The sequence below is a fragment of the Apteryx mantelli genome, chromosome 3 (genome assembly GCF_036417845.1).
Source record: "Apteryx mantelli isolate bAptMan1 chromosome 3, bAptMan1.hap1, whole genome shotgun sequence".
Classification (NCBI taxonomy): domain Eukaryota; kingdom Metazoa; phylum Chordata; class Aves; order Apterygiformes; family Apterygidae; genus Apteryx; species Apteryx mantelli.
Window position 1 is genome coordinate 128786513 of NC_089980.1, and position 20061 is coordinate 128806573.

The following is a 20061-nucleotide window of genomic DNA, read 5'->3' on the forward strand; positions in this document are numbered from 1 at the left end:
CCAAGAGAGAGTTAAAAGGAATAATGCTTTCAGAGAGGAGCCTGTCCCAGAAACTGGTTGGAGAGAGGTGGGAGAGGCATCCAAGACAAGTGACGGTGTCTTGGGGAAGTAAGGGCTTGAAGGACTGTCATGGACTGGGCATTCCCTTGCAGTGTCTTTTTTTTTTTTTTTTTCCATAGATGGTGTCTCAGAATGGTGAGCTGGCAACAAGTGACCTCTGATCAGTGGCCTAAAACCTAGGGATGGAAGATGAAAGGTTTTTTGTCCAGGCCAGGAGGAGGTTAGGACAATGTTGCTGGTGGTCTGTTTAGAGATTGAGGAGACCAGGAGGGTTTGCAAAGTTTTATTCCCTGCTAGCCTGGAACTTCTCTTCTTCTTCCCCTTTAAGTCCTCTTAGCCAGTGCTTCCATTACCCATGGCTTATACCATATCCTTCTCTTTCTAACTCCCTGCAATAACAAAAGAGCAATCCGCCCATTCCTTAAATCAATACCGAGTGTAAGAAACAGTCTGTGAAGGAAGCAGCCTGGCCCTTCAACCTTGTGTTACCAAACTTGTTTGCCAGCGTGCAGCATTTGGCATCCAGTCATCCCGCTGGCTTGTCTTCCAGGAGCCCAGACACTGTGGTCCCCAGTTCCCAAGACTGTCGCTTTTTGTTCAGGCTGGTGGTACGAAATAACTCTCTTCCTGTATCCTCTGATGCCTTGGTTAAGCCTTGTGCAGTTTGTTTTGAATTTCCTTTGCACTGATGTGGAAATAACTGGGTTTGACCCTTCAAATGCAACTGTGATTTATAGCAGGATCACCTGAACCCACCCAGTATGCTTTCACAGTGATATCTGATTTTGCTTGTTCTGTCCAGCCTTCTTTGCAGTGAGTCAGACATCTCTGAGCAATCCCATCTGCGTTCTGGCTTTCACTCCCAGGAAGTGAGAGACCAAAGGAGGCTCCCCCTCAGCTCACCCCAAGGCTTTGAGTGTGAACTTAGCTTAAGGGAATGTCTGTTCTGGTCTCCTTTCTTCTCCCCCATGTAATACACTGAAAGGAATTGACCTTGCTTATTTGGACAGGAATAAGCCTTATTGCAAAAAGTCAGTTTTCTTCAGCTTAAACAATGCAATGTTTAATAGCCCTTGAATGGTCCAAGTGTCAGCTCAGCTGCAGTGCCAGCTTTACAGGTACCAACTGAATCAAGTCAGCTACCTCTCCAAGGATTTGGTGGCTTTTTTTCTTCTCTCCTTTCCCTTTTCCTGAGTCCCGCTAATGAGAACTTCTGGGTGGACACTGAAAACTATATATAAATGTGTCTGTGCTACTAACCAAATATTTCTCAATCTAATTTGGTAGAGCTTCCTTTGGCAAAAGCTCAGATGGCAGTTGCATGCTTCTTTTTGTGATAGCTTTCATAAACAGCTGTAATGAAAACAGCTGCATTTCTTTGATGCTGCATGTAGGAGCCTTGTAGGATCCTGCACACTCATTACAGAGAGCCTCAAAACTGGATTTCAGACACTGGCACATAAAAATCTATGGAGGGGTTTCCCATTAGCCTCTGTGAGGTTTGGCTGAAGTTATGTGGATGTTGCCCACAAGAAAAGACCGACTCTCCCTCTCTCTTAATGAGGCCTTTTGCTGTAATACTGGCTGGTGCTTTCACTGTTCAATTATTTTGGCCCGCCAGTCTCAGGGCTTGTGGGCCAGGCAGGTATTTTTCCAGCATTCACTTAAAAAAGCACTTACTTTTTTCTCTTCCTTGCCCAGGGAGTCTCTTTAGTCTCTTCTGTATTTCTGTGATTCACTTACCCATGTGGTTAACTCAGGACAACTCACTTGTAGTGACTAACACTGTTTTGCAGTGTGAGATCCCTAAACCTTTGTGACCGTAAGTCATTTGAGCACAGAATGGGGTTTGCCCTAGCATGAAAATAAACATGGAGGGAAGGGTATCACAGGAACATACAGAGGGGAGGCTGCTGCCGTTGGGAGCTTTGCAGAAGGGGAAGAGGCACAGGGATGTTAGACAGGCACAGGGATGTTAGAGGTGCAGTATATCTGTGGCACCCGCTGCTTAGGTAAAGCGGTATTTACTGACTTTCTATCTAGCCACCAGCCTGGTGTTTCCAGATGGGTATTTCTGCTGATCCTGTGGGCCTGCAAGTGGCAGAGGCTTTTTTCTGTGTCTCCGCAGGGGAAATGATGAGACCAAGATGCGCAGGTTGGGTTCCTGAGGTGCAGTCCCTCTGGCAGTGGATGAGAAGCTGGATGCTTCATAGCTGCCTGCTGTCCTATAAAATAAGGGCTGTGGTTTTTAGTGCCTTTTTAGTGCCCTGATGACTGTGTGGAAAATGAATATATACAACTGGCTCTTGCAGTGCTACGGAGACACATTATTTGCCTAGGAGAGGTGGAGACTTCAGGTCAAATGAGTTACTGCCCTGGTTTGTGACAGGGGCTCTTGGATGCTGGAATAACTTGCATAAAACTTATATTAAAGTTTTTCCTTTGAGATACAGTGCCTGTCTCTCTCTCTGACCATACCAAATATACAAAATACTGTTGAAGTTAGCTATCGGGATTTGTATAAATCTGTGCTGTATTGCTGGTTAAAAAGTTCCAAATGAAGGAGAATGTTCAAGACCTTTAACCAAAATATAGAAGCACTTAGCCCACAATCTCAGAAACATGGTAGCTGTATGCTTTCATACTGTTGCTTGTAAACAAATGACTTGGGTTGGGTGTTTCTACCACATGAGGAATTTGAGTATGCACGTATAGTTACAGGAATTCTGCCAAAGCAGATTTAATACTCCTATGTATGCAAAAACACTGTGGTCTTGGAAGAAGCAGATGCCAGAGCAGAGCAGTTATGAGAGCAAGGTTAGGTTGCATCACAGGTTTCAAGAGGTTAGTTCAATTTCAGTAACTAGAATAGACATCATATTTGCATCATTGTGGAAAATACTGGGTTTTTTTTTTCAGCAAGTTGATGTGATCTGGATACTGGACTCACGGCAGGTCTCTGAGGAATGCTGCTCTTGGGCTAACTTAAGATTTTATCGTTTGCCCCTGTCACCAATCACAGCTATCCCAAGAGTTTGATATGACATAATATACAGGGTTTCTTCTTGATTAACCAAAAGGATGCATCTTGCTGTAATTATCCTACCTCATTTAGCATTTAGAGGCCACTTACACATTTCCGCAGGTATTGGCTGTCTCAGCTCTGTGTTCAGTCACTCCACTGCTGTATCCCTCCAGGCAGTGCGACTGTCTCTCAGCCCTTGCTGTCATAGCGTTGATTCACCCACTGATTCCCCACCCATTCTGTCTCTTCCCTCACCCTGGACCTTCTCACACGTTCATTAGGAGAATGCCTTTGCCTGGATACTGGCATAATTCCACTCCCCTCCCATAGGGCCACCAGGAGGGATAACAGGTCCTTGCTGAGGGGGTGTTTGTGCTCCTACCCATGCCACAGGGATGGAGCAAGTGCTTCTCTGAGGGAAAGGCTGCAGCAAAGATGTAACATGTCTCAGCTCTGCCTGGCCTGCCCATCAGCATGCTTACTGGTGACTAACCCCCACCACCATGGGAACATTGGCCCTGGTGGTCACAGGGCATAGGGCAAGAGGGAGGAGAGCTTAGGGAAAGGGGACACGGGAAGGGATGGGGAACTGGAAGAAAGGAGGGGAGCAAGGGCTGCAACCCCGGTTGGGCTGTGGGGCAGGTTTATGCAGTGCTGCTCTGCATGTCCTAAGGTGAAGAGAGAGCTGGGGTTTTGCCTTGGACTTAAGCCAAGCATGTGTGCATGCTGCCTGCCCTGTTCTAACGAACACTAGGTAGCACTACCTGTGGCAGGGCAAACAGGTATTTTTATCACTTCTTTTTTTTTCCTTTTTTATTTGTTTGAAGTTTGATATTTTTTTTAGGTGATTGTGAAGTTAGCTATAGCTCACAGGGAAGCCTAGAATGAAGGTTGAGTTTGAGTTTGTGTGTGTGTGGATGTGTCTATTTTGCTTCTCTATCTCTCATCCCATCCTGTTCTGCGATATAAAGTTGTTCTCTCACTCCCACCCCCCAATAAACCCTTCCACCTATTGTTTTTTTCTACTCCCTCCCTCATTTCACCACTGATTTATAAAAAGCTGCTTATTGGTTTCTGGTGCTTTCTAGGGGAAGAGGCCCATTGCCTACACAAAGGTGTCTAGTGCCATCGTAGATGTCCTTTTGGAGCAGAAACTGGAGGCTAGGCAGAGGCAAGATCCTGTGGGATATCTTGTCTGCCCTGTTCCGGTGTCTCAGATGCACCAAGGTGTCTCGAATGGCACCAGCCACCTACATAGGCAGCGGGATCCATCCCCAGTGTACGTGTCTGCATGGAAGTCTCTATACCTGATGGAGTCTCACCTGCAGCCTTGTTAAGGGAGCATAACAGTGTGACTCTTGGGGGAGTATCCCTTCTTTAAGTGGACAGCAGGAGCCACGCACCACTTCACATAAGTGTAGTGTGAGTGACCTTTAATGGTCTGATCAGACCCCCTGGGCTTCTGGTTCCCCACGTGTCCAAGGGGGTGGAACACAGGTTAGGGCTGGATGTCCTGCAGAGCTTCTTTCCCAGCAGGAAGCGAGCTCCTGTGACTCCCAAAGTGGGACAGCTAATCAAACCCCGTGTTCTCATGAGGCACATGACATTTCAAGGAAATAGGAGACATCATGTGAATTTTGGAGTACTCAAGATAGTCGGTCTTCAAACAAAAAGGCTTTTAAAGAGTCAAATGGCCCAACTGAATGAGGTCAGTAGCCTGGAGCTCTGACAAGGGTGAATTCTGCTCCTTTCATCCCACCCCTCCATACAGGGGGCTAATTGATTCTGCGGCTTGCATTGAGTTTGTCCATCCTCAGCTCTTCAGCCAAGCTTCAGCCCTCCATGGTGCTTGTTTTCTGAGTGTTTGCTCTGATTGTTTTATTGACTTCTGGAAGCCAGCTTATATATAAGGGTGAGGAGCAGGGAACAGCGCTGAGGAAGACCCACCAGAGGTGAGCACAACAAAGAGGAATTTGGGCTGAATCTTTCCTCAAGATCCTACTAACTATGAGAAGATGGTCTCCTAGACCATCTCCTTCTATATCCATCCTGTGTGTAGGAGCACTGAGTATACGTTCTGGTGATGTATTTTGACTCTCCTAGACTACAAAGAAAGGGGGTAAGGATTATACAGGGGAGGAAAGAAAGATGTTCATTCCTGACAGGAGAACCTCTAACTTCTGGTTCTCCTGAGGTAGGACAGGGAATAGGGTGCTTATACTTTGCACTCATGGAAGACGAGAATATTGCTGTGAATGTAATTTTTGTCATAATCTCCCTTGCTGGCCAGCCTGTCTGGTACTTTCTACACTCCACCTACCTATGTGTTGCCCTTGCCATAACACTCCCCTTCCGGCAATATCCATTTGCACTCAGCAAGCAGTTAAGTTTCTTTGGGGATTTTAGTTTCTTTTGGGATCTACTTGAAGTGACATCTGAAATGGCTATGTTTCTGTGATGCTGTGAAAAGCACCTTAATGGGAGCAGACTGTGGTCTTGAAGCCTTGTGAATGGACAGCAAATTTGGCCTGTAAAGAGAAAGGACCTCAGCAGGCTTGGCCAACTCCTCACCAGTCACCCAAGCGACTTTCCTCTGCATTGGTGGAGTATCACTGTGGCTTTGTGCTGCTGTGGATATGACCTGTAGCCAGCAACTGAAGCTAGCATTTGTGAAACCAGTGTGTGAACATGCCTTGTGATCAGAAACCAAGCACGCTGCATTCCCTAAACAGCCTCCACCACTTGAGCACTGTTGTGCTGAGGAAGGGTTGTCTCGCTCCCTGCCTGCCTTAGGCTTGGCTGGGAAAAAATATGGCAACGGAGATGGGGGAGGGCTGCGGTGCTGTGCAGCTGCCAGGAAATCTGAACCCTCCAGGCAGGTCTTAGCTCAAACCAAGGTTGCTATGGATGCTCCAGCTCAGCCTACTACCAGCTTTCTCCCTGTCATGTGGTCTAGTATATCAGCTGTGTCACCTGCAGTATGATCCTGAATCTTCTTTGGATATCAAGATACTTTAGGGCTGGGTAAGTAGTGTGCACGCAGAAAGAGAGATAGAAGGCCTCTGGCACCTGGAGCGCTCATGCTGGTGAGAGGGGGTGTGTTTTATTTGTTTTCTTAGCGATGAAATGGGAGAGGGTCTTTAGGAATAGGTCTACTTCCTACTTTTTTGCTTGCTCTATAAAAATCCTCATGCAGTCTCTCCTATTTGTTAATGATGGAGGTACCCTGCTCCGCAGATATATTTTACATTGTCTCCAACTCCTTTCTCCAAGACTTACTCAATCTCAGGAGCGGAACCTGCTGACTCCCACCTGCGTGTTTTAAGAGTCATGCTCCATCTTGTGCTGCTTGTGATGCAAGGAATGGTTCAAGTTATGCTAAAAGCCCAGCCCAAATTCAGCAGAAAATAAACCTGCCCAGCTCCTGGTCTTGTGACATGGTCTTGTGAAGTGAGGTAGGTTTGAAAGCCTGAGGAAGAAAACTAATTGAGGCATCTCATTTGCTAGGTAAGTGCCGTAAGCACAGGGCTAGCATGCAAAAGAAGAGGCTTTGTCCGAAGGGGCTGGTGGAGGAGGGACTCCTGTACTCCCTCAGTGAGGAACACCAGCAGTTTGGATAAATGAATATGCTTGGTGTTCCCTACAGGCTTCCTGCTCCTGATGCAGGGTGGTAGCTTTTTAATGTGCTCCACATCATAAAACTTAATGTGTGATCTTGGGTTTTAGTTCACACTCTTAGATGAGGCAGCTGCCTCCCTTCCTTAATGCAGTCACTGCACTAGCAACCAGGGAACACCAAGTGCTGTACTGAATCCAGCCTGTGCCACTCACCTTTTTCTGTGCTGTCACTCAAAATGACTGCTCTACATTAGCATGATCTAGACCTCTGCTAAGTTCTCCCAAACCTCTCTAGGCCAGTTCTACACACTATCCCTAGACAAAGCAAACATACACCCCCCAAAAAGGTGCTTGAATCACAAGTGATGCTTATGGGTCCTTCTGACATTGCTTACAAATCATAGGAAGTACTTCAAATTGAAGCCCTCAGGCAGAGTGAAATACTGTATTGCCTGTAGGGCACACCTTATCATCAGTGTTGCCCATGGACTAATGAAAGTTTGGGATCACTTCTAGCATTACCAGTAGCTTCACAAGATGTGAATCTTTGTGCTAACAAACTGACAAAAGTCCCTATGCTGTTGTAGCTCAGGGACCAGCACTGGGAAACCAGAGATCAGATACAGTAAGCATATGTGTAGAAAAACAAAGACATTTTCAGTTTGCTGGTTAATTTGATATTTTCTTTCTTTCCTCAAGCAGCAAGTTTCCTCAAGAGCTACAAAACCACTGAACAAAGCCATAAAGCATTATCTGCTGCTGTCAGGTTACATGGTGAACAGTCACTGCTCTGTGTAAAGTTCAGCATTTTGGAAAAGCAGAAGTTAAAGATGGGGCTCTAAACTGACTGTAATCTTTCAGTAGTGAATTACCTTTCTGTAGAGTATTGGGTTTTCTCCCCAGATGCGTGACTTAAATGTAACTTTTGATTTTAATGTTCAGCCACTGAGTCTTAAAATGCTTTTGCAATTCTTCCCTCGTCTTTACTTCCCTGTTTACCCATTTTCCTAGTTACCAGTGTGTTGAACATCAAATATAGAACAAAACTGATGGACAGATCAGCTCACTTACCAGGCTACTACACAGAGTCATACACATCTCTTCAAAATGCCTGTTTCTTAGAGCAGAGGGCAAGGGGAAGAAGAGTGACAAGTCAGTCTCAATCTCAGTCAGCACTGTAAAACATCTAGTTTCTGCCACCAGAAACTTCACTCTTCCCATTTATCTGACAAAAGAGTATCAGTGGATCTAGCAGGCAGCAATAGAGGTAATATTGCTGCTGTTCTGTCCATAAGGAGCCACTTAGTTGGGTCAGTTTAACACCAGAAGCACACCCTCTCTCCATGCTGTTGGAGACCACTTCTCCCCACACCTTATGCTAAAAATGGTCCTTTGAAAAAATCCTGGTCAGCAATAGAAAACCCAGTGGATGCAATGATGACATGGGCAGCTAATAGTTCTAGCCCTCTCAAACACGCAAGAACTCATTCTGGTCCCAGCTGTCTAGGAAGAGACTACAGTGAAGCTAAAGCCTGAACAATCAGCTTGTAGACATTCTTAGTAGGCTGAACATGAAGGTTTAGCTGCTCAGGAATGGCCTCTAGAAGCTTAAATGACCTAATACAGGGTTCCTAAATAATCATCTGATTCTCACCTGAACACTGAAGTAGAAACGAGTGCCTTTTCAAAGTTGAGCTCCATAAGATAGTAGAAAAGTCATGTAACCGAGAATATAAAGAATAGCTGGTTTCCTACAGGAAAAACACAAGACCAGATATATTTCACACAGTGTTATTCACACATTTTCATTTTGTTTTTTACAGTATATACATGTGAACATTACATTATTCAATATTAGTCACCTGGAGTCAAACCTAATCAAACTGGTCCAAAAACAATCTATATCAAAAAGCGATACTTGAGCAAAAAGTCTAGTGGTTCTACCCAAACCCTAAAATAGTTGGAAGGAAAAAAAACAGTGATTATGTTCCTGTACATCATTTGTGCAGAATGATTTTAGGAAAGTGAGTGGAAGATTATGTTCAAGGTACTGAGAGCACAAAGGATGATAAGTTATAGGACTGTTTAATCCAACTATGGCATGTGTGCTACCGGGACAAAGTACTGAGACATTATCAGCTTCTGCTTGGACATCCAAAAGTCCAATTTAATATATTACACATTGAAAATATGCCAGCTTTGTGGATTAATAACATACAGCACTTGTACACAGGATAAAAATATTGAGAAGAATTAACATTTCCAAGAAAGTGCCTCAAAAGTCATCTTATGTGTGACTATGGGAAAACTCTTGTTCCAATGACAGGGCTCGTACCTCTACGGAGAGGAGTTTCGTGAACTTGGCAATTAGAATTGTGCTTATTAAAGATAATTAGGCCTACTGCATCACTATGCAGCTCTTAAATGACAGATTCAGAAACTAAGGTAGGCCAGAAAAAAAGCTTGCCCATTTGCCTCTGTTAATGAGTTAACGCTACCATAAAAGAAAGAGTAGCCTTTAAGATGTATGCTTTAAAAGGACTTAATGTAAATCTGATATAAACAGTAACATGACAGAATCCCTTATTAAGTTTATACCACTACTAGTTCTCCTTGTCAGAGCCCTATCATAACAGCCTTTTACTTGATCAATGTTCAAGACATTGCAGTCAACATATCTTGTTGATCAAAACTTTAGGTTATGCCATCAAAATGAATGTTTTACACAAAATACTTGCTTCAACAACATACAAAGCACTTCCTTTATCTTTCAGAAACTGAATATACAAAGTAAGCTTTTTCCAAAATATTTCCATAGGCAAAGAATTAAAAAGGATTTTAATTATACACATATGGTCACAATTCTGCCTTAAAAAGATCATTGGGAAATGTACATAAGGCCGCTTGTAAATGTACATCATCTTTATGTTACTGTTACAATGTCATATGTCCAGAGAAAAAAATTGACAGTATCATACATATTTGCTTTACGTTGGGAGTAGGCTATTCAAAAATACAGTACTCTTCTGTACAAAAAAATCATGCCACATTTATTAAGATGGAAGAAGCATTGGTTTCTGTGATAACCAAATATTTCAGTCCATTTCTTTCTTACTATGCTTATTATCCCAACTTAAAATTTGAACAGATTCATTTCCCAAAGTGTCCATATTAACAGAATCAACAGCTATGTTATAAACAAAACATAATGTTTCTCACAATAGATAAAAAGAAAGCCGGTTCATATTTCTGAAACCATATAAAGATAGAATTTAAAAAAATCACTCTTGATTTGCTGAAATAAATTTACATTATACAACACTATATGCCAGGAGAAAAGGGAATGGGGATATGAATATACACTAAAATGCAAATTTTTGTCCCAAAAAGGGGTAAAACAAATTACATTTACAGCATGAAGGTTTACAAATGTACATCTGTACAACCAAGGTAAGCATCACTACTAAATTAGCAAGGCTTGTAATAAACATCGAAACAAGAGATTTGTTTTCAAACTGTAAACTTACACCTATTAACTACACGTATACAATGCATATATTTATAGGAAGCAAAAAAGCTATCTGAATATTTAATCAATCATGCTTAAATGTTGAGCTATCAAGTTTACTTTTCAGTGGCCCCTTTTCTCTTCATCAATACCTATTTTTCGCATCTACAGTGAGAAAGCAAAATAAATGCTCAACACTTTCAAATCCTTACAATTCTATATGCAAAATAAAAAAATACAAATCTCTACTCTTCCTGCATTGTAAAACTGACTGTAAAGTTAATACAGGGTTCACTTCTTTTCCAACAGTGTACTTTACTGAGTGGAAGTACCACCATGATTTTATTCCTCTACCTTGTACAACAATTAAATATATAAGTATATACAGCACTTTTATTTTTAATACATTGCTAGAGAAAACCTTAGGGCACCATTAAAAAAAAAAAAAAAAGTGTCCACAGCAAGTGATGAAAGCTACTCTTTTAAAGTTTCCATTGTTTTGTTATTCCCTATTTTAATTTGCTGTGCCCTGTTTATTATTTGGGTAGTATGTTGTGAACCACCAAAATACAACTTAACTTTTCAACATGTTAAATAATGTTTATGCAGCTGATCAATTTTAATCTGGTATAAAAGACTTCACACAAAAGGGAAAAGTAAGGATTAATTCTATATACAACTCTATAAACCTGTTGTGCTATGATGTTGGATAGACCTACCAGATTGCAAGCCAGTGTATTAAAAGAATACTGTACTTTTTCCCTTTAAAAACTATTTCAGTGACTTTACAAGGTAAAAATTTACAAAATATGTGACAGCTATTTTGATACAATTACATCATATACAGGCATTCTGTGCTTTGCCAGCCATCCAATCTGATAGGTCTCTGGATCAGGGCTGGAGATATTTTATAATTCACTCCCCCAAAATATACACAAGAATAAAAATTTTACAAATGGATGAACAAAGTCAATAAATAGATTTAAAAAAATCAGAACATTTATAGTTAAGTTGTATGTTTTGATCATTCACAATAAAATTTTTCTTCCATTCCCATTTCTGCTCATCTTCTACAGCATCCCATTTGGTGGTCCACCAATTGGCCCCAGATCAGCACTGTTCTTCAGGTAGTATTTTTCCAACTTAGCCAGAATGTGTTTGCCATAGGTATATTTACGCAGAGTTGTGATGTGGGGTCGAATCTGTAAGAAGAAACCCATTAGTTTTTTGGCAAAAACTGTAAGTCAAGTTTAAACTTGTAAACAACTGTATTGAAAAAATGATGAAAGCCTATATTTCCAAATTTTGGAAGTTTCTGGAAAGATTTAAAATATGATTTTGAACCACCAGACGACCCATGTACTTTTCACATTATAAGCATCTTGCTTCAAATGCTGGCTCTCCACTTTCATTTTGACTGTTACATTTCTCATTTAAAACAGATTGACTGTTGTGTTCCTTTAACAAACACCAGCAAGTGACAAAACCTGCATTACATGATGTAACCATGTCAGGTAAGAACCATCAAGAATGACACTTTCACATTTGACCTAATCTACCGAAGCAGGTAAGATCCTGCTGTCCAACTCCTACTACCTTCCCTGAACCTGAGCTAGAGCTTCTATATGGTTGCAGGGCACAGCAGTTCAGCAAACAGGCGCAGCGGAAAGCCAAGCCCCAAACCTAAGTTTTCCCACTGGAGCAGCCTGCTGAGTTTGCTCAGCCAGGAGAGTACTCTCTGCTAGACACAGGGGAAGGGAAGCAGCCCCTTGTGGGAGTGCCCTGTGGGTGACTGGGGGAAGCAGAGCTCCTGTAGGAATATACTGGGCCCTACATTAAATAGTGCAGGGAAATAACATTTTTAACTCCATCTGTGGATATTCTCAACTAGAAAATGGGCTCATATGTTAGCAAGTATGGAAGTCTTTTGTTTGAGAGTTACAGAATGGATTTATACCAGCAGCTAGCAAAAAGAAACCCATATTTCTTCTGCTGTTTTAATAAAGATTACATACTTTTAATATAAAAAAATTTAGTATTTTCACAGAAAAGCTGGCACAAAGAATACAAGACACAGCTTTTAAGACTTTTCTGCACATTTACGTTTTTAGTTTACAAGACAGTGCCCAGAGACCTGAATATATTCTGCTTGATGAAGTTCCATTGAAATTAAAGAACAAAAAGTGTTTATACATCTATTCAGTATTACAGAACTAGTGAGTTTTAAGTCTAAAGGGAAAGGGATTCTTACAGATTAATTAAAATAGAGATAAGAGAGAAGATTTCCCTGAGCCAGTGAAACTGTATATGAACATACCTTATGCATTATTATCTTCCGCTGAGCAGGTTCAGCCATATCAATCATCTTCTGAACAACATAGTTGGCATACTGGTCCTTCATCATGGTGTATAAGGCACTGTGAGGACCATCATTCTGGCAACAGACCTCATCAATAAGTAAAGCTCTTTCAGCACGAGAAGCATGAGTTACGCATTTTTCTACCACATTGCTGAAAAATAAGACAAATACATTGTGACTTAAGATGTAACATTCTTCTACAGTAGTAATTTTAAATTTATCTGAACAGTGCAAGTGTCTTAATACCACTGAAGAAGGTACTGTAAATGCATGAGGTCCTGATTTCCAAACTTTTTGTCTGTAATGACTGAGATGTAAGAAAGTTAAAAGGATTATACCCCCCTACTCATGTCAAAAACGAAACAACAAAGACCAAAAGAACAACAAAAAAAAAGTTCGCTGATACTTATCTTACAGGAGAGATTCTCCACTGGACCTATAGTAGATATACTGGACCTTGGGTTGCATATATTCTAGTACATCTATTTTGGTTATGGGCCCGTTTCAGACTGCAAACTGCAATCAAACAAAACTGAGAGAGCGCCAGATACGAGGCTTCCTGCTTTTTGGATAAAGGCACTTTCCTAGATCAGAAAATCTGTCAAACATTTCTTTTTGTAGACAAAATCTCTGACCTTCCAGACTCTCAAAAATAGGAAAGGCCAATTATTATAACCCAGCCACAAAGTGATTCTTGTCCTGAGCTTGTGCTTTGGAAATTAAGCAAGTTCCAAGGAGAGGAATATGAAGTTTTATATAGGTAGAGAAAAATAAAATCCAGACGAACTTACTAGTATCCATATATCAAAAAAACAACAACAACAACAAAAAAAAACCACTGCCCCCCAAAATGTCACACTGCATTTCTACTTAATGTTGATGACAAAGCTAGTCTAAGTTATCCAGAATCAATTCTGAAGTATATTTTCATTAGAAACTAAGTTGCAAAATCTACATTTCAGCATAGTGTATTTGAAGCCTGAGTTTTAGGTCCTAATCTTAGGATAACTGAGGATTTCTACAATAGTCCTTCAGTGTCTTCATAGTGCATAAAACCTTTGTCAGGCTGAAACCCCACTTTCTGAAGCTAGCCTTTTTATGTTTGCAAACTGCTTGATTCAGCTGATAGAAAGCCAGGAAGTCCCAGCTTACCAGCAGCAGCACACTGAGCAAGTTCTAGGAGAGCTTTTCACCTGGCTCTGGGGATATCCCAGAGGGTGGGCTTCACATGCCCCTCCTTGGAGACTTGGAGCCAGTTCCCTGCAGACAGGGCCTGCACTTGTACAGAGTGAACAAAAAAACGTTCCATAAACCAACATAATATTGGTTGTTTTACTACAGAATGGTATTTCCCCTTTCCCTTCCCCAAATCTAGTATTTTACAGATGATAAAATATCACTACTGTTCATTTCTATAAAAATATGAAATTTCAGAAAGCAAGTTATACAAAGGAAAAAAAGTACTGTATCCTTTTTGTAGCATAATAAATAAATTCAATACCGCAACTTTAAAAGGTTAGTGAACCTTTAACATACGAAGGCTGTGCAATACCTGGCAAATTTGTGCTGACTCAGAGCTAGAACTTTTCCTCTTATTTCTGAAACTATTTTACTCTTGTCTTCAGGACGACCATGCTCCAGTACATGTTGAATAACGTAATTTCCGTATTGATCCTGAAAATAAGATGACTTCAATTTTCTTTTGTGTTCATACCAAGTAATCCATATAGCTTTTGTATATTTCTATAAACTTTCGAAGTACTACTTGCATGGATGTAAGGAAAATACAATCATGTCAACATTACAGAAACAAAGGGATGCAAAAAATAATGCATCAAGCATTACTTAATGGACTACAAAATTTAAGTCCAAAATGTAAATGATCTTGAAAAACAGAATTTTTCTAAAGAATTCCTTTTATGCTCTTAAAAAAAAGCCCTCAAAATTAAGACCACCATTCTCTAACAGCTGTAAGATCTTCCTGAATTTTGTTTCCCCAAGACAGATACTGTTACAAGAAACTACTCAGAAATAAATTAGACCTTGAAGTTAAAGCACAGTATAACTCTTGCCTTATGTGTGGAAATTCCTACTGAACACTAAGAATCCCTTTCTGTATCCCTTTGAAATCAATTGATTTGATTTCAAAGGCACTTATCCGTACCACTCATTTTGTTCATTCCAGACCAAAACATGAAATCATGTTGCATAAGGTCTTTGGCCTTCATTTTGAAAAGATGACTTTTCCTCTGTGAGAATATGCAACACATGTTTTGGACAATGTATTTGTGTTTAGACATTGTTAGAAGTTACTGAAGGAGAACAGAGTGAATCAAGATAAACTACAAAAAGGTAGTCTTTGCAATAAAAAGCATATACTAATTCTGTGTGTTTACAATGCATATTCTAAGCTACAGCCAAAAGCTTATGAAAAAGGCTTTTTATATCTTCTTTACCTCCCAACTTCCAAATTCATTTTAATTAGAACTATGGGGGCGGGGGAAGAGACAAACGCATAAAAATTATTTCACAGACTAAGAAGTAGGAACAATAAAAATAATGTAAAAACAAAGTTCTACAATGCATAAAAAAATGAATTTATACACTAACCTGCACTAGCTGTTCTGTGTGTTGATGCAGTTCTTCTAGGATTGGCAAAGTCTGCTCAGCAGTACAGTGTTCCAGAATACGCTGAATTACTCTACAACCATATGGATGAGTTGAAAGTACAAATACCTTAAAATAGGATAGCAAACTGAAGTTAAACCAACTGAAATTTACAGGTGTACTAATAATTACCACATTCAAAACAGAACTGAATGTGCTACTTTTAATAAATAAATAAATAAATAAATATAAAATAAAATTGTTTTTCAAGTTCAATCTCCCTTAAAACTCAGGAAAAGATTACGATGGAAAATTCTCCGCTCCCGTAATCACACAACTGTCTAAGAATCCAAGTTCTCTCCTTTCATTTCTAGCCTACTTTGCTGCCAAAAAAAGACCTGAAAGTTTGATCAACTGTGACACCAGTCACACATGGCCTGATATTATGTACAAGGTTTGGTTGCCTTAGTTAAGCACTGTTCGCATTTCAAGCTTTCCTTTAAATTTTGTAGTTCATTTTAAAATTAAGTTTTAACTCTAGATTGACTTTTATAAAAAGGAGTTCAATTATTGCAGATTGCCACTAATTTCACATTCCAACATATTGCAACAGGGGACCTGCTGTAGAGATGAAGTTTGTAAATAAGTATTCAAAACATACAGTCAAGATGTTATTCCTTTTGCTTACTTCCCCAGAAGCCAGATTTGTCTTTCAGGGTTTAATTCAGAAGATTTAAGACTCAGTACTGGTCAGAATTGACCACAAAGAATCTTGACTGATTATATATAAGATCCAAATGATGCAGGCAGATAACAAAGATAAGTTGTTACTCAATAGTGCAAAAATGTACTATTTTTCATTTATGACTCTATATTAGTTTATATTTTATAAATATACATATATACAATTAATTGGAGTCATGGATAGATGTCCAGTCAGTAGTTACATTTTAGTCAAGGGGTTCTATTTATACACCTTTGAAACATTCACCCCATATACATTTTTTGATGTGAAAAGGAGACCTGACCCTAGACATCTTGGTATGCCATTTGCTGCTGTGCATAACAATAATTCTGGTATTGCTATTGGGTAAAACATGAGAGAATTATATTGTAGATTTTGTTCAGAAACACATGTGGCTAGCCATTAAAGTAGAATTTAGTAACACAGCCAAGTTAGTAAGATTTTTACAATTCTTCTTGAGACTATAAAGTATATGTTTGTCACAGAGTACTGAAATCTTAAACTGCAGTATACCGTCTAGCCTACAGCACAATATTAACCTTATAATATAGCTGGGGGGGACGGGGGACTCCAACCTTAAATAAACAATAAAACCGCACATGCACTTAACACTAGCCCTGGTGTAGAGAACAGATGAACGCATTTCTTGGAAGTATTTCATTAATAACAGAAATTAACTGGGCAACACTGAAAGACAGACTTGCAAGATAAGCAATGAAAGAAAAGAAAAACAGCTTAATGAAAAAATACATGCTAGGTATCAGACACAACTTAGTTAATATATCAAAAATAGTAATGGTAAATTTGTAAAGAAAATCTGAATTGGTACATCACAAAATTCAAACGGAAAGCTTGGCCCTAAGCCAAATACTTCTATTATTGATATTCACAGCACATCCAGACAGGTTTTCCAGAGCCTCGTCTTCAACATACTCATCTTTTTACAGCATGTTAACTGTCTATTCAACAATTTTACCACTCTGTTCTGTTTCTATCCTGCTTAATACAAGCTGACAGGGAAGTGCTAAATGCGATTTTGTTTATACAAATGATAGAAGAAATGTCTGCAAGTCAAAGTAACTCCACAGAAAATGAACTGTTAACATTACCTGTCCTTTGAATGCATCAATGATGAACTGGAGCGACTGCGGCTGAACACACTCAATACATTTTTGTACAACATGGTTTCCATTTTGATCTTTCACACATTTCAGAACATGACCATCTAACTCTTTCACCATTTCATTCTGGAAAAAAAAGATCATCCTTGTCTTTATAGTGATTTTGCCTCAACAAAAATATCCCTTTTTAGCATAATTGTCCAATCATAACATTCACTGGTGGTCTACTTAGGTACCTTATGCATGTTAAAATTTAAAGACCTATTTTGTCCCCCAGAGTATATCGTAATGAAGGGAAAGATCAACAGTTTAAGTGAGAAAAGGTGGATGTAATGAAATAAAATAAAATAAAAAAATATTGTTCTAACTTACAATTACCTGCTGGTCAGGTGAGATAGACTCAAGTGCTTTCTGAATAACACGACAACCATACATCTGTAGGGCTAATGGCAGAACATGACCACGTATGCGTGTTGCTAGGGCTAACTTTTGATCCAGGCTTCCAAACTAAAAGAAAATAAATACGCTGTTAACAATGAAGACATACTGCAATATGTTGGGATTTATATGACTAAGAACTTTCATGATGTATTAAAAATTTACTGTGCCTTGCACATGATTTTTAATTTTGATGGGTATATTTACCAGAAACTTTTGTTCTCTAAATGCAGTATTTTATAATGCATACACACTCCACATTCCAGTAAAATACCTGCTATCAAATACGTCACCCTTAAAAGACAACGGAAAAATTCAAGTAGCTTATATTTGACTGTAAGACTATTCCACAAGAGCACAGACAGTCCGCAAGACCACATAATAATGTCCCTAACACCCTATTTGATTGTCTGTAAGAACAATGACCTACCTATTCAGACAAATGATACTAGACAAATTAATTACATCAGGTTATCTCAACATACCAATTCAAATTTATATTTTGATATATCAAATTTGTACTGGTCATTGTATCTTATATGTTATATACAGTAAGCAACCTGTAACTAAAAAAGATTTCAACCCCTAAAGCTGCTTCCTAGTAACTTCAAGTGACATGAAGGATCGTTCCTTACCATAAGCACTTTGGGAAATCTAGAAATACTTGGACTCTGCAGAGCAAAATCAAAGCGGTTTTGTACACTGGCTGAATTAGGGTATAGTTCAACTAACAGTTTTTCAGCAACAGCCAATAGCTGCCCATATGACACCCTCCACTCTGCTAGTAAAACTATCTGCCCTGCTACATGTTGCGGAAGCCGATTTGACTTAATTGTAACATATAATCCTGTCAGAGAGCTAGTTTCCAGCCTGATCAGTTCCCAGATCCTGTTCGCCAGGTCAGGCAAGCACCTGCGCTGGCACAATACAAGAGGCAACACAAAAATGAGCAGCTGGACAGCAGCAGCTTTTACACAGCACTGCTGAGAGCTGTCAAACCCCACACCCTTCCTCACTGGAGGCTCCGAAGAAAGCTCAAGCAACCTATCCTTCCTACTTAAATAATGAACTAAGTTCCTTCCTTACTATACCTAACGGCTAATGTGTTTTTTCTTGGGAACTCTTCTGCAAAATTAAGATGAAACACACCAGATTGTCAACAACTATCTATCCTGAAGTCATGCAAAAAAACCAAACAAAAACAACAAAACAAAGAAAACAAAAAAACAGTAATAGATAATTTGAGTAAGGTCAAGAACTTATATACTGTAAATAAGCCATACCTTTTTTAGCACATATTCTGGTTTTGTAAAAGAATGTCAAGTTGGGGGGTGAGGGGGGTGGGGGGGAAAAAATCAAGTACATTTTTTAGTAGATTGCTCATTAAAAATTCCATTTCTATTTATAACAAACATCTTACTTCTTACTGGACGTTTTCCAGCTGCACCTTGTATCCTACTAGATATTATGATTCTGTCTTTGATTTAAAGTATACTGTGCTAAGTATCTTTTCTAGGTATAAATTTTTACAAGACACAGGCATTGCTTTTTCTTCTCACTGCAAGTTAGAATCTTATAGCTCTTTGATAAGGGTCTTCTTACCCCACCGTTTTCAAGAAAAACAAAGCTGTTTTAAATAATAATCTTACTAATACTGGATGCAGAAGTATCTCATGACACTCCTTCCCTAAAATTCTTCTGTCTGAATACATAAAGTTTTATTTGAGTCTCTTCATTTACAGCACTGGACAAAGTTCACAGCTATTTATCTGACCACATGAGCATTTTCAAGACACATTGTTTGTCAAGATGCAGTGATCAATAAATATAAGTATCCTTCAAATCTTTGTGCCATCGTCTGCTGAAAGTCTCCATAAATTAAATGGCAAGGCTTGCAAAGCCCAAGTATGCACCACGTACAGACTTAAGGAGTCTGTTTTCAGAACAGACTACAAATGGATCATGCTGTCCTTTTTAAATGTGCTGTATCGCAGGATGAATTATTACATCTAAAATTACTGTACAAATTCTGTCTAGTCAGAATTTTTTCGAATGATCTGAAAACTCACATCAAAATAAGAAGCTATGTTTTGCTGTTTTCTGAAACAGTTTTTATAGCTCACACATACAGAAACCTAGTTATCAATACGGCAAGAACAGCCTATGCTGTTCACCAATGTATACATCACCAGCACAAAGAGAAAACTATGCCCATTATATCCTGGCCTGTTATGAGCAAAGGTGGGAACACAGAACAGGAAACGTGCGCAGTGTTAAATACTTGGGTTCTATGGTAAAAGTCCAGGAGAATTCTGCTACAATGTTAAGAAAAAAAACATTTAAATTAAATCAGATTTTATAGCTTCTCATTCAGATTTCTGTTCATGCACTTGAAGTGTTATGCTTACCTCAAAGAACTTCTGTATTACATAGTTTCCAAACACATCAGTCATCAACTGATATGCTGCTTGCAGAATCTCATTAAATACCATCTGGCGCTCAGCTGGAGTAGCTCGCTCTAGCTTTTGCTGTATAAATCTAAGTGCAAAAAATTGTACATTACACTTCACATAAATAAAA

The 20061-nt window shown here is 39.5% G+C and overlaps 1 protein-coding gene across 12 annotated transcripts in view; it reads right to left on the reverse strand.

The window, feature by feature from the left end:
* Positions 1-8478: 8478 nt before the first annotated feature.
* PUM2 (pumilio RNA binding family member 2) overlaps positions 8479-20061 on the reverse strand; it is a 71915-nt gene continuing 60332 nt past the window's right edge. For 8 of the 12 annotated variants that reach the window (XM_067294337.1, XM_067294334.1, XM_067294336.1 and 5 more), the window contains 7 exons: positions 19890-20019; positions 17416-17550; positions 17032-17169; positions 15181-15306; positions 14123-14244; positions 12529-12721; positions 8479-11413 (listed from right to left, as the gene is read on the reverse strand). In XM_067294337.1, the coding sequence (XP_067150438.1) occupies positions 11282-11413; positions 12529-12721; positions 14123-14244; positions 15181-15306; positions 17032-17169; positions 17416-17550; positions 19890-20019 (976 nt within the window). In that variant the 3' untranslated portion in view covers positions 8479-11281. Of the gene's footprint in view, positions 11414-12528; positions 12722-14122; positions 14245-15180; positions 15307-17031; positions 17170-17415; positions 17551-19889; positions 20020-20061 lie in introns of those variants that run through there. The other 4 variants (XM_067294335.1, XM_067294333.1, XM_067294338.1 and 1 more) reach the window with 2 other exon arrangements.